The sequence below is a fragment of the Argiope bruennichi genome, chromosome 11 (assembly GCF_947563725.1).
Source record: "Argiope bruennichi chromosome 11, qqArgBrue1.1, whole genome shotgun sequence".
Taxonomy (NCBI): Eukaryota; Metazoa; Arthropoda; class Arachnida; order Araneae; family Araneidae; genus Argiope; species Argiope bruennichi.
The window spans coordinates 23,190,043-23,204,302 of record NC_079161.1 but is presented as its reverse complement, the minus strand read 5'-3'; the positions used below and the strand labels follow the sequence as shown (position 1 = coordinate 23,204,302).

The window sequence follows — 14,260 nt, the reverse complement described above, 5'->3', positions numbered from 1 at the left end:
AAATTCTGGTATTTTCTAATTGAATTGGCATTTAAAAAGTAGTTTTATTTGATTTGAAAATTCAAAATGTTAAAATATGAAATGTTATATTAATTACTTCATTTGAAAGTATATAATTAAAATTGAACAGAAAAAAGAAACATTTTATTTGAAATTGATATTAATATATTATGATTGGGAATTTTATTTTCGACTAGACATATCAAACATCACTTGGGATGAAAATATTTGTATTCCTATTTTTTAAAAATGTGTATAATTTTTTTGTTCTAAAAACAATTTTATGTGAAATATAAACAACAAATTTCTCTTAAGGTTTGTAGCTTTATTTCTAAATAAAATGCAACTAACAGTTGCATCAGCCAAGTTTTGAATATCTGTAGACAATATAAATAAACAATGCTAAATCATACCTTTATAGAGTGAAATGAAATTTTATTGAACATTGTCGTTGGCAGTCAACCAAACAAATAAAATGCATTCTGATATTTTAATTTGATTGGAATGGCGACAGTAGAACTGAAATAATTTGAAAATTTTGTTTTTATTTAAAGAAAGTGAACTATTTTATTAATTGTATCAAAACCTTTACTAAAAACTTTTTTATGCTCAATTGTATTTATATAGCTTACAAATTATTTAGGAATTTTCACACAAACACATGGATCCACGCACACACATCAAGAGAGATTGCTATTATAATTTTATTTTTCTTTCTCTAGGTTGGTATTGCTCATCTCAGTTTTCGAGTAATTCTTGTTACAGCATTGAGTTTTATTCAGGGTAAGAAAGATGTTTTGCAATTTTTATTTTTATTTATTTATTTTTGCATGTAAACCTATGTCTTAATATCATACCACTTATTATCTTTATTCTTTTCCCTCAGAAAATAGAGAAGAACTAGTCAAATCATCCAATGCTGTTTATCCATTTGATTTTCCTGATGGAAAATACAGAAGTGATTATTTTGCAGTGTATCATTTAGTAGCTCATGATGATATGCCTGCAGAGGACACCTTTCAGTATGCACTGGTATGTTATTATCTTACCTGATTGCTAATCTTCTGGGTTTTCAGAATTCTCCTTTAAATAATACATCTGCAGCTTTGATGATAAGTACCAAATTTCACCCATCTAGCTTTTTGTGCTTTTAAGTTGCTGCGTTCATTTGCACAGACAGACAGATTGACTTCTCTTCAATGGATTTCATTCAAAATTTATTAGAAATCTGCTAATTTGGTGAAAATTTCACATACAAAATATCATATTTGTTCAGTGCATTTTTTTAATTATTGTTTTCACAAATGTTTAGGTGACTGACTAAATATTTATTTGGTAATTATAATGCCTTCTCTCTTATATTTTGTTCACAAACAAATAATAATAAGAAGAAGAATTAAAGATTGTTCAAATCTTAAAATAAATTATTTAAAATTACATCATCAAGAAATAATTATCTTTTGTAAGCATTTAATGTGACAAAATTTCATTTCAATGCACGGCCAGCAATTTTCATTGCCCATTTAAATGGTATTGTAAACCCCATTCTTGAGGGAGGAGGGAAATCAATGTAAGGGTAACCTAAACAAATTTCTCCACCTACTTACTATATCATGAAATCAACGTATTATTATTTTGAAACAATTTTTCTTTTTAATTTTTGCTTTGAAATATTAATTATTAGTTAGAAAATCATTTTTAAAACTATTTTTCTTTATTTATTGGTTTAAAACGTCTTCTTAAACTTTGAAATTTTAAAAAAACAACTCTTAAATCGATATGAAATTTTGATAAATTCCCATAGAAGATATATGTTGTATATTATTCTTTATAAGAAATGAAATCATTGCTATAAATAAGCTTCTTGTTTTATTCAGTTTCTAAATACCTTAATTTTGAAATGTGATACACTCTAAATTTTTAGTAAAACATTTCAATAATTAATCATAAAAAATAATTTTATCAATAACTACAAAATGATTGCAATTTAAATTATCTTTATTAATAAACAGATGATTAGTGACACATACCAAACAAATAAAAAGAATTCATTGCAATATATCATTGTCAAAAAATAATAAGTAATATTATTGTCATTATCAAATAATGTAATCAAATGATACCTTACCTATATGTTCAAACGCATGTGAAATTAAAAATAATACATTCCTTAAGGCCCTGCATTCTGCCTGTCAAAGTTTCCAAAACTTTTAAACATTATGACCTACTTTTTAGAAACTGAATCTATAACAACCTACTTTATTCTCAGTGCATTAAATTTTTCCAGACGTGAACAGCATGCGTTCTTTCCGAAGAAGGTATGGTTGGAAAGGAATATTTTTGAGCGAAAAACAAAAGCTTTTATTAAACATAATTGTACAAGAAAATATTTATAGTATGCAGTTTGATAAAGAAAGATATTAAGCCATCATCAAATTTTTGTAAATTGAATTGTAGGAAGATGAAATTTAAAATCTTGTCTCAATCCATAATTTGGCAATCTCTGTTTGGTAGGACAATTACATTTTATTTCTGTAACTAAACAATGAATTTTTCTTTACTTTTAAAAAAGTCAATACATGAACCGAAATTCCTAACTGTTAAGTTGTTTTCAATCAGCTTATAGTGCTCATTAACTGCAATTTAAAGTCAAAGTGCTCATTTTTTTTAAAAAAAAATTAAGTACTTTGGTATATTTTTGAAGGTAAGAATTTAAAATTAATTAGTTTCTAAAATTTTGATTAAGTTTCAAAAAATTTGCAACATAGCTATGCGCATTTTTACACGATTGTTTAATAATTAAAAATAAATTCTAATTTAATTTTACCGTCTCTTTGGCATTTTTCATACAATTTAAATAAGATTAAATAAAATCTTTGTTCTAAATTAAGTTAGGCATTAATATATTAATTTTATTTCATCTTTATTTGTGAATACTGCTGTTTACTTCCAGACTGCTCTCCTATTACTGATGTTGTTGGATAAACTCAACTATTTTGCCACTCTGGAGAGCCAGACATTACGAGAAAGACTCATTAGTTGCAATCTGAACAGTAAGGTGGGGTCAGCACCTTCCACACCAACACACAAATCCAGAAGTCCCGTCCATTCTCGACTGTCCGTCAATTCGGTCGAAGAAAGCGAGATGCCAACTGGCCCTGCTTCCTTAGAGATATTTGTTGGAGGCCTCTTGCTTCGTCATATCTTGCAGCTTATTTGCAATGCGAATGCAATCACTGAGCTGCAAGCTGCTCCTCAGGCTAATAATACAAGTTCAGTCCTCAATCAAAGACAAGTCAAAGTAGCTACTGGCATTTTCCCATCAGCGAGTCTGATGAACCATTCGTGCAATCCTACAGTTATATCAAGGTGATAATTTATATCCGTTCATTTTCTTTTAAAGTATTTCCTACATCCAACTTTAGTTGCCAAATTTATAATTTATCCCCCCAAAATAAGGAAAGGATTAAATAAAATTTAGGAAAACTTGGGTAAGGAGTATGTCTTTTTCTACTTTAGAGTATTCATGCAGCCATTAATTAAAAATAGGAAATTGCAATGATTTGAGCAAAAATTATGTACTTGGGTTTAATTGCAACCTTTAAGATAAATTCCCCCCCCCCCCCAAAAAAAAAATCAAACTGTCGCCAAACATATAATGAACATTAGTAATTTTGGTGTAATCTCAAAATTACCTTGTAAATCCATTATCTTGGCAAGCTTGGCTGACTTGAAAATCGCCAATTAAATCTGGGAAAGAAACCATTATATATATATATATAATATGAAGTTTGGCAATCTTTTGAAATTGCTAAATAAAGTTATTATCTTGATGATCTTGCTTAATCTGAAAATCGTCTTATAAACTTGGTAAAGCAAGCATTTTGGGACAGAGTTATATATGACAGAGTTAGGCAGTCTTAGCATAATGTGAAAATTCTCTGTATTTATTATGCAAATATAATTTAAAACAGAAAACTTTTAGTGTGATAAGATGCGGTTCATCACAGTTGATTGAGATTACATAATCAATGCTATTAATATGATGGATAAACAGTAGGAAGCGGTTAGTAATAATATAAAATAGAAGTATGAAACCAAGTAAAAAGAAAAGTATATTGATTTTTATGCTTATTTTTCTTCTTTACAGTAATATACGCAGATAGAAATTAAAAGTAATAAAGGAAAATAAAGATATATTTAAAAAAAAAAAAAAAATAGAAACTGAAATATGAAAGTTATTTCTAAAAATTATTTTATTAGCATTGTAAATTGTATTGAAATAGTATTCATAATTCTCAGAATGATTAGCAGGCTGTCTTCTTAAAATAGAATGATAGTTCATTTTAAGTTTATGAAATGTTTTTCCATTATTTTATATAATTACTATTATAAATAGTCTTATTCATTTTAAACTAAAGCTGACCAACAAAATGATTTCAAATTAAAGTTGCTGTACTAATAATTTTTTTTGTTGAAAAAAATGAAATTTAAGAATTATAAATGGGACATCTGTAAGTAAATATCTAAAGAAGGAATGCCATATGAAATTTAAAATTATTTCAAATGGATCAATAAACTTCAAAAGATAGTCCTGTATAGTATTTTAATGATTCGTATATATCCTTAATTAATCATGATTGAAAGAGATTTTTTTGCCTTATTAAAAGTGGAAACTTTGTCTACATTTAACTAAAAATGAATGAAAATAAAAACATTTCAGCCATTTTTGTTTAATGTTTAAGAAAGAAATGTTTAAATTAGTACTTCATTTTTTTTCTTTCTTAAATATAACAATATTAGAATGCTGGATAAAAAAATTTTAGTTTTCAAAATTTTTTTGAAAAAATTGACCAATGTTAAATTAAGTGAAAGGTTCAGAGCAAATTCATTAGAATGACAATTGTTTTTTCAATTCACTGGGTACAATTTTTTTTTTATATAAAATCCTTAGAAATAAAACCATGGTAAAAAAAAAAAATAGACCAGTATAAAATATTAAATACAAATTTATCTACATAAAAGTTTATTTTAATTTCAGACTCGGAGCTGCATTGAGTTTCTATTTAAATTATCAGTTTGCCAAATACCAAGGCTGTAAGTGTAATAGATTTATCTAGACATTGCAGACTCTGATATATATATATATATATATATATATATATATATATATATATATATATATATAAAGTACTTCTCTTTCTAAGTGTAAATTTGGCTTTATGTAAAAATTGACATAAAATTAATGTGAATTATTTATGTACTATTTATGCATGTTGATGAACATTATATTAAAAAATATTTTATTTATAGTTTCTGTAAAAATGTGCTGATAGTTCGTTCAATCACCGATGTTGAACCAGGGCATGAAGTTTTCAATTGTTATGGTAAAATTATTTTTTGTTACTTCATTAAAATAATTCAGAGCACATTTTGCAGGATTATTTTACACACCTATGAATATTTCAGGTCCACATTATCGTCGTATGCCTCGTGAGGACAGACAAAGAGCTTTACTGGAACAATATTTCTTTGTCTGTGAGTGTGATGCTTGTGTAAATGAGGATGAAAGGGAACAAAGATTTCAAGTGAGTTATGAATATTGATTTTTTTGTAATAAACCTTTGGTAACCAGATGGAAACATTTTTATATTTAATTTCAATGAAATATCTAATGCCTAATTTGATGTTTTTGATTTTCTCAATAAAGTATTTTTTTAGTATCAAATTTTGATAGTTAGTAAAGTCATGCTGTTTCAATAGCTTACACCTATTCTATTTATTACATACATGAATCTTTCTAATAGGATCTAATTCCATGTCTTATAGTGCCATTAAAAATGTAACTGCCCTATTGATCTAACTTCTAATATTATTATATTTTCAATTTTTTATCCCTTATGGAAGCTGCATAAAGAATAAACAAAAACTTTTCTTAATTTTCAATAATGGTAGAAAATCATGCATTTAAATATCTGTAGAAAAAATGAAAACTGTTTTATTTTCATTGCAACAATGAAAAGTATTTTTGTAAATTATGTTTAAAAATATTTTTTTTTAAAAAATCGTGAAAAGAAGAGAAAGATCCAAGATTACTGAAATGACATCATTAATAAATAATGCTTTAGAGTTTAAGATAATTTTCATGATCTTAAAATCAATTTTATCAAATCAAATGCTTTTTAAACAGAAAACAATTTTTGTTTATAAATGTTTATGGAAAGAAAGTATCGGCGAAAAATCTGAAATTTTATGTTATCAATTAAAAAGGAACTTGTTCCCCAAAGTATATCGTTTGGTGCCAAATTTGGCCCTTTAGATCCAATGGTCCTTTGAGTATCAAGCTATGCATAAAAATACATTTGCTTTTCTTATCTGTAGATATATTTTATTTTTAATTAAAGGCATAATTATTCTTAAGTACATAGCATCATTTAATAAAAAAATATTTTCATGCCTTTTATGAATAAAAAGTTAATTATTTAATTAAATGACATGAAAATATCAGTAAACTTTCATATGTTTCAGTATTTATATTGCGAATATTATTCATCAAAGTTTTATTAAAAATAATTATAAATGTTTTGACTCTTTCCTTCTCTTGCTTGAATGGATGCATGAAGAAATAAGATCTTTTTGTTTTGTAATTTAGAGAGAGAAAAAAATTAGAAAAAGGCATAGATACTTCTCAAATGATTATATAGGGAAAAAAAGAAAAAAGCTTTAAAATTTTATTAGAACCTTTGAACTATATCTATGACTTAACAGCTAAAATAAAAACCAGCTACTCAAATTTCAAGATCTCCTCATAATATGAAGATTTTTGCACAGAAAAGGAAAGTGCTTCCTCCCTTTTCAATTCATTTGAAAATGAGATTTTAGGTATTTTTAAATTATGTCTTGGATTACATATTCTTACTTTTCCTTATTTGATATAAAACTATCTATTAAGCATCTCATAATGTAATTAAATGTAGCATGATCTACAGAGTAATTGTAGAATGTAGCATGATCTACAGAGAACCAGCAGATTTCTGCAGTAAAGCAGAAATTTTAATCCTTAGTAGTTCAGGATATATACTTGATCTTATACAAAGATAAAAATACACATATGCATCATTTGTATTACCTGTAAGAAATATATTAAACAATATACTAAAAAAAAAAGAAAGAGAAATAAATAAATTCATTCAAAATCAATTATTAATACACTTACAAAATTATTATTTAGATTTGAATTTTATTTATTGTAAAGTCATTTTCCCTGCATTGCGAGACTCGAACACTCAGAACTACCAAATCCAAACACTGTTTAAAAATACCTGATATTTCATAAAATTTATTGTTTTAAATTTTATAATAATACTCAAGATAAGGTTGTGCTAGAAAGGCCCTGTGTCTAGGCAAGATTTATGACTCCCCTTTCACCTCCACAACTACCAAAATTTCATGTTTTTAATTTAATCTCTATATAAGTAGTTTTACATATCAAATATTGTGACAACATTAAATAACGAAACTTTCAACTGCAATCACCGACGAGAAAATTCATTTTGTTATCTCATGCATGGAAAGAAATAAATTTAGAAATAGTTTTAATTTAAATACTAAACAAATTATAAAGTTCTTATAATAATCTAAATACTCTTATGTGAAGTTAAATTGTGAGCTATTTAGCAATGTTGAACCATCTATTGATGAATTTAAAGATGTCAAAAACAAATAATATTGGAATATTTTCTTGAAATTTATGCAATACTTGATTTTAATGTAAATGAATTTGAATGTCTTATTTGTATAAATGAAAAATACAAAATTGGTAACAACAAGAAAAAAGTTCTCAAGGCCTTCATTTGCCTGTTGGATAATCTGTCCCTGTATTGTAATTTGCATACAACTTATTTTTATTTAATAGGGTTCTTTTGTACGATTTTATATTCAAACCGGTTTGCTTATTGCACTATTTTTCCAGGCATTAAAGTGTTCATACTGTAGTGGCCCTCTACGAGCCCCTGATAATACAAATAGGACTTCATGTTTAGATTGTGATAAAAGTCAGGATTGTGCTTCTCAGCTACAAGTAAGGTTCACTTCATGAACTTCTCAATATCCTTATTATTTTCTTATTTTTCTCCACTTATTTTTCTCAAAATGTCGCATTTCTTTTAGAAGGTTTTTACTGCACATGATATGTTTGTACAAGGACTACAGCTTGCTGCCAAAGGTAATTTTAAAGGTAAGCATGAAATAAATTGCTTCTGTTTGTGTAAAATTGCTTTTTAGTATTCAGATATGATCCATTTCTGTCAAAACATGGATTTCAGGGATTTTGGAATCAAGCTTTGTCATTATTGAAATCAATTAATTTTCTTTTATTTTCTTAGCTCTGTAGCATTTTTAATATTGCAGACACTTTTTGTATAAATTTGTTCATTTTATTATTAAGCTAAACATATTTATTTTACTTCTTGATATTTATGCTTGGCCCAATTCATTGTTTTAAGAAATTCCAGTTTTTTTTATAAGTCTGTATTTTGTCATCATTAGCAGGCTGACAAAATGCAAATAAAAATTTCCAATATGATTTTCTTTTTTTGATGAAGATAGTTTAGTTACCTTCCGGTTTTTAAACTTAATGGAATTTTGACGAGAAGAAAATTTCAACTTTCTATTATTTCTCCTCATCCCCTTTGAGCTAGGTAGCTTATGTATGAACTGGACAAGTGTTTCCACCTAGTCTACAACATATTTTTTGCCAGTTCAATTCCTATAAATAGTTATAATGTTTCAAAATAAAATGGCCTAAATATTATATAAATATATATAATATTATAGTCAGTGATTAACTGGCTGTTATTAACAATGACTGGTAATTATTAGTTATAACTGAATTCTTAAATAGATTATTATTAACTTGTGTCGCATCTAGTCGGGCTGCTATCGTATTAACAACATTTTGGATGTGATTGTTAAAGATTAGCTAACAAAAGCTGTTGTGGAAAGTCTTATTAAAAACAATTATTTGAAGTAACTTCAACGAGGTTTTTGATTTAATCATAAACTTCATTAAAAGTTTTATTTCTTTGCAATGGGATCTTCTCTATCCATTATGTTGATGGGCTCTCACTTCAAAACTAATCACGAAAATCAGTTTGAACATAAAATAATAAAAATTGCAATCTTTGCTGCAATCAAGCATAAAAAAATGAAAGATTTATGATTACATTTTTACTCATGTCTTTAGCTTAATTCACTTACCATTAATAAATCCATTTAAACATTACAATAAAAAAAAAAACCTGTTTTAATTTTCAGATGTGAAAACATGTTGGAATTTTGCATCCAATAATGATGCAAACTAAGAAGACAGAGATATTTTTAATTTTGCCCAGCATTACAGATAATGATGGACAATTATATATACTGATAATAATTATAATTAATATTAATAATAACCAAGTAATAAAACTGACTTTAACATGTAATTATAAAATATTAACTTTTAAATGAGATAGCTTTGAGTTCCAAAATTGTTGTTTTTGAAGATCTGCTGAAAATTTCTTGAATTTTTGCCTTGAGAATCTTTGCAATTGGTGCTATTCCTCTAAATTATGTATTTAAAAATGTGAAATCATGTTTTTACATCCAATGAATTGTAACAATAGATATTTAGAAATTTAAACGTGAATAATGTATGTTATACACATTTAAGAATGATTTGAGAGTCAAAATATATGATTAGCTCGAGGCATTTGTTTGAGAGTATTTACAAAATTTTCTGCCTGAAATTTCATTAAATTAAACTATACAATAAAACATAATATATTAATTAAAAATATGAAGAATTAAACAATTTTAATTGCTTTTATGCATTGTAGATGCTCTAGAAAGACTGAAGAAATGCCATAAAATCCGAGAAAAAGTTATGTACAAATATAATCGGCATCTTTCTGAGGTACAGGATCAACTAGCATGCTGCTATGCCTCATTAGGTATGACCTTTTTTTATCTGCTTATATAGAACAGTCATTTATGATATTTTTTGCCTTCCAATTTAAATTAAATATTAAAAAATTTGTAAATGAAAAAGATTTTATTTTTATTGGGATTTTTTTCTTGGATGTGATTCTTTCATAGATCTGCTGCTTTCCACTTTTTTTTTGGGGGGGGGAAAGGGGGTCTGTTTTTTTAGCAGATTTTTTTTTTTTTTTTTTTTTTTTTTTAGCAATTTAGTAATCTTTTACATTAGAGAGAGTGTAAAAATTCTTCTTTTCTTGCTGCACATCCCTCCACTCCGTAGCTGACAAAGCTGTTAAATTGCTGAAAAATATTCATTTGAAAATATGAGATCCAGAGTATCAAAAATTTCTTCCATGTATAAATCTTGTCAACAAAATGAAGCTTCTTATTTTATCAATGTGACTGATGCTCTAAAGTAAACTTTGAAACTTCTAATTGATTCATACCTTGTAAAAGATCTGTAAAAGAAAACTGTTAATGTGTTTTAGATATGCCACAAATGTCCATTGACTATTGATGAAATGTTTGCTAAAATGTGCTATATTTCTAGTGATCTATTGGATTTCCCATCATGTTTACAGTCTTACATATATGAATATAATATAATGATATTTTAAACTCTAATTTCAAATCTACTTAATTTCCAATGTTTTATCATAATTCAGTCCATATTAACTTTATTCTAAAATATTCTCTTATTTCTCGATCTCATTCCACTTTTTTTATTTAATTAATTCAACAGAAGCTTTGTAAAATTGCTGAATCGGATAAGAGGCTACAAGTTCCCACACTCCGAGTGAAGTAATAAAATATTGCTGATCTAAACAAATTCTTCTAAAAGATCCCTTAAAGGTTCCTTCTAAAAGATTCCCTTACCTGTGATTGACAAATGTTGGAAATCCCTATTAAAATGTCACAGTATATATTCACATTGGTAAAATTTTCATTAGCTTTTCCTCATTTTGTTTTGTGTTGTTCTGTGTTATGCTTGTTGCGTCTGCTTGTACATAATGCCTACCACCCAAGGTGCAATAAAGTGAACTTAATAATTCTAAGTCTTCGGCCATGACTCTGCTTTAAAATCATATGCTTATATATATAAATTTGTCTTTAATATAGACATCTAAAAGTGCCTTTGGTCAAATCTTATGCTATTTATTTCTAATTTTTATAAATATTTTGAAATGACTATAAAAGCCAATTGGGCTGTCGTTTTGATAATATTAACTGTATAATTTCATTAAATATTTAATTCATACTTTTTGAATGTATTTTCTTCATGTGTTGTTTTTTGTGAATTTTTGGGCTTCCTCTTTTTTGCATTTTAGTCAATCACATCTCTGAGTTTTGATCTGACAATAGTATTAAAGTCATATATTTTGGCAGAAATACAGGTTTTGTTTCATATTATAATTAGATTTTTTTTTTTCAGTATTTAGAATTAAATTAATAAGTAAGTTAACGATATAATGCTGTTTGGGCTTAATAAAGTATTATGAAGTTTCTCTGATCTTGGATATTCTATTTGTGCTTGTACATAGACAAAATGATGCTTGCTGTGGAATATTTGCGACCAACTCTAGTCATCACTGAGCACATCTATGGAAAGAATAGTATTGAATATGGCAATGAACTGCAGAAGTTTTCTGATCTTCTAATCAATGCCATTCATCAAGCCACCCATGAACATGCTCCTCAAGATCAAGAATTCAGGTAGCTATGGATACTTTATTCCATTAAATCCAAGTGTTTGTTTAATGACCAAATTAGTTGAAATAATTCCTGATTTAAATAAGCAATTTTGCAATTCAAATACTCCTTTTATCTGATTAATTTACTTCTTATATAAGATGGTCTTATTTATGGTAAATATACCAATAATGGGTATACATTATACTATATGTGATGTTACAATTTTTTAACGAAGTTAACTGAATGTAAAATGACATCTTATTTAACATAGTGTTTTAATCTTTTATTATTCATATATATATATATATATATATATATATATATATATATATATATATATATATATATATATATATATATATATATATATATATATATGTAATGGATTTTTAATCCTGTCGGCTAAATAATATGTAACATATTTTGATTGAAGTAGAATGCAGGTTCGAAACAGTGAAGAGACTTGGTATTTTTAATTTTGTTTTATTCTATTCCGAGTAGTAAGCATGATTATATACAAGAAAACGCAGCGCGGCACACACAGAAGTAAGAAAAGAGAAAAAAGGGCCAAACAGATGATCACTAGCCTTATATAACATTGGATTTCTGGCCAGGCGCCAATTCAATACACGTGTGACCTTTGACATCTTTTGAAGGGTAAAAGTATCACTTTCATTTAATACATAGTACTGATGGCGCATTATTTTTACAAAGGGATTAATGAAACCAAAAGTGGAATTGGATCACAAAATAAGAGAATATTTTAGAATGAAGTTACGATGGGCTAAATTAAGATAAAATCTTGGAAATTAATTAAATTGAAATTAGAATTAAAATATCATTACATATATATATATAATATAGGTGGGGATGCAATTCAACACTTAATTAATTAAAATCATATATTTGCTTATTTACCAAAGATTAGAGATAATATAAATATTTACATATGGGGCTTGTCTAGAATTCTAAAGTGTTTAAGAGTATTGGAATCTGTCACCCTGATTTTTAGAATACAGTATGAAAGTCTTGAGCATGTCACACTTTGTTACAATTCAAGCATGTCTTGAAGAGTGACTAGTCTTATCTTCTCCAACAACTAGAGGGCATTTTTTTTTTTTTTTTTTTTTTAAATGAGAAATTGGGTTTGCGAGGCAGTCCCATATTTCATGCTTTTTTGTGTTCCTTCAACTAAATTAGAGGCATGAAAAACAAAGTTCTTACATCAGAAGAATTTCCCTTAGAAAACAATCTGTGACTGATTGAGCAAGTAATTGAAGAAATAGATAACTATTTCTTTGTGACTTATTAGTCTTTGTTCCTACTATTTAAAAAATATATTAAAGGAAAATTAGATAAGAAACACATCTCTCAACTGCTTACTATGCTAAATTATTTTCTAGTTTAGGAAAAGCACCAGCTTTGAGATATTTTAAGTGACAAAAATTTCATGAATGATTGCAAAACAACAAACTTTGTGCAGTCACAAACACTTGTGGCTATTGGAGGTTTCCCTCTAATCAAAACATAAATGTAGACCAGTTTCCCTTGAAAATTTTTCAGACAGGCAACATTTTCCTGTTTATTATAGTTGAAGTTAATTCATATCTAGTTTCTCTAATGTTATAAGACCAATAGAAGATGCCATACTTCATTTTTATTATGAGTCTTCGACTAATGGACTTAGTTAATTACAAAGTAAGATTAATCTCAACAACAAACTTTTTATTATATATATATATATATTTGCTTATTATATGATTAATGAGATATTACTTAATTCAGCTTATTAATTTATTAAATTTATTTTCAGGAATTTGTTGGATGAAGCAAAATCTGTCCTTGAGAAGTCATGTAACATCTTCTCCATCCACTATGGGCCACACCATGAATCTCTGAAAGAAATTCATCAGAAGCAGAAGCAACTAGAAATGTTCTTAGAGCAGTAATTCATTCCATTGCTACTCTTCAAACTTGCAGCCTTGCTTGAAATTCTGGTGCTGCTAATGCTCTGCTCAGTCATGCTAGGCATGCAGGATTTTTGGCCAAAGGGAATTTTTGTCAGGTATCTTTTTACTAAGTCTTTGTCCACAGCAGGGTGTTCGAGGGCATAATCCTTTCAGTGTTTAAGTAAAGGGTAAAATATCAAAATAAGCTATGTAAATAAAGGATGTCCACTTAAAGAATGTATTCACACTTTGAATAATTGTATATGAAGGATTAACAACATACATTTAAGTTTTATAAAATTATTTTGTAGCTATGTCGATTTTTTTTAAAAATTATTGGCTGTTATTGTTTAAGCACTACTGATATGTGATTTGACATATTAGTAGTATAGTAATTCAATAAAAATAATGAAAACATTGGCATGAAAATTTATGAAACATTCTAAAATTATTTTCTGAAAAAAACTGTTGAAATTTTTATATTTTAATTTCCAGAAATTGCAAAAGTTTTGTTGCATAGCTCCTATATTTGGTTGATAATAATGATTTTGTTATTGTGTTTTTACCTCATTTTCATAAATAAGCTTTGAATAAATATG

The 14,260-nt window shown here is 26.9% G+C and overlaps 1 protein-coding gene across 1 annotated transcript in view; it reads left to right on the top strand.

Annotated features, from left to right (window-relative positions):
* The window catches only part of LOC129956959 (SET and MYND domain-containing protein 4-like), a 33,160-nt gene extending 19,157 nt beyond the window's left edge, over positions 1–14,003 (top strand). The window contains exons 10-19 of the mRNA XM_056069018.1: positions 723–783; positions 887–1,032; positions 2,954–3,369; positions 5,314–5,387; positions 5,470–5,588; positions 7,973–8,080; positions 8,170–8,236; positions 9,879–9,992; positions 11,562–11,733; positions 13,526–14,003. Coding sequence (XP_055924993.1) covers positions 723–783; positions 887–1,032; positions 2,954–3,369; positions 5,314–5,387; positions 5,470–5,588; positions 7,973–8,080; positions 8,170–8,236; positions 9,879–9,992; positions 11,562–11,733; positions 13,526–13,661 — 1,413 coding nt within the window. The 3' untranslated portion in view covers positions 13,662–14,003. The remainder of the gene's footprint in view (positions 1–722; positions 784–886; positions 1,033–2,953; positions 3,370–5,313; positions 5,388–5,469; positions 5,589–7,972; positions 8,081–8,169; positions 8,237–9,878; positions 9,993–11,561; positions 11,734–13,525) is intronic.
* The last annotated feature ends 257 nt before the right edge of the window (positions 14,004–14,260 follow it).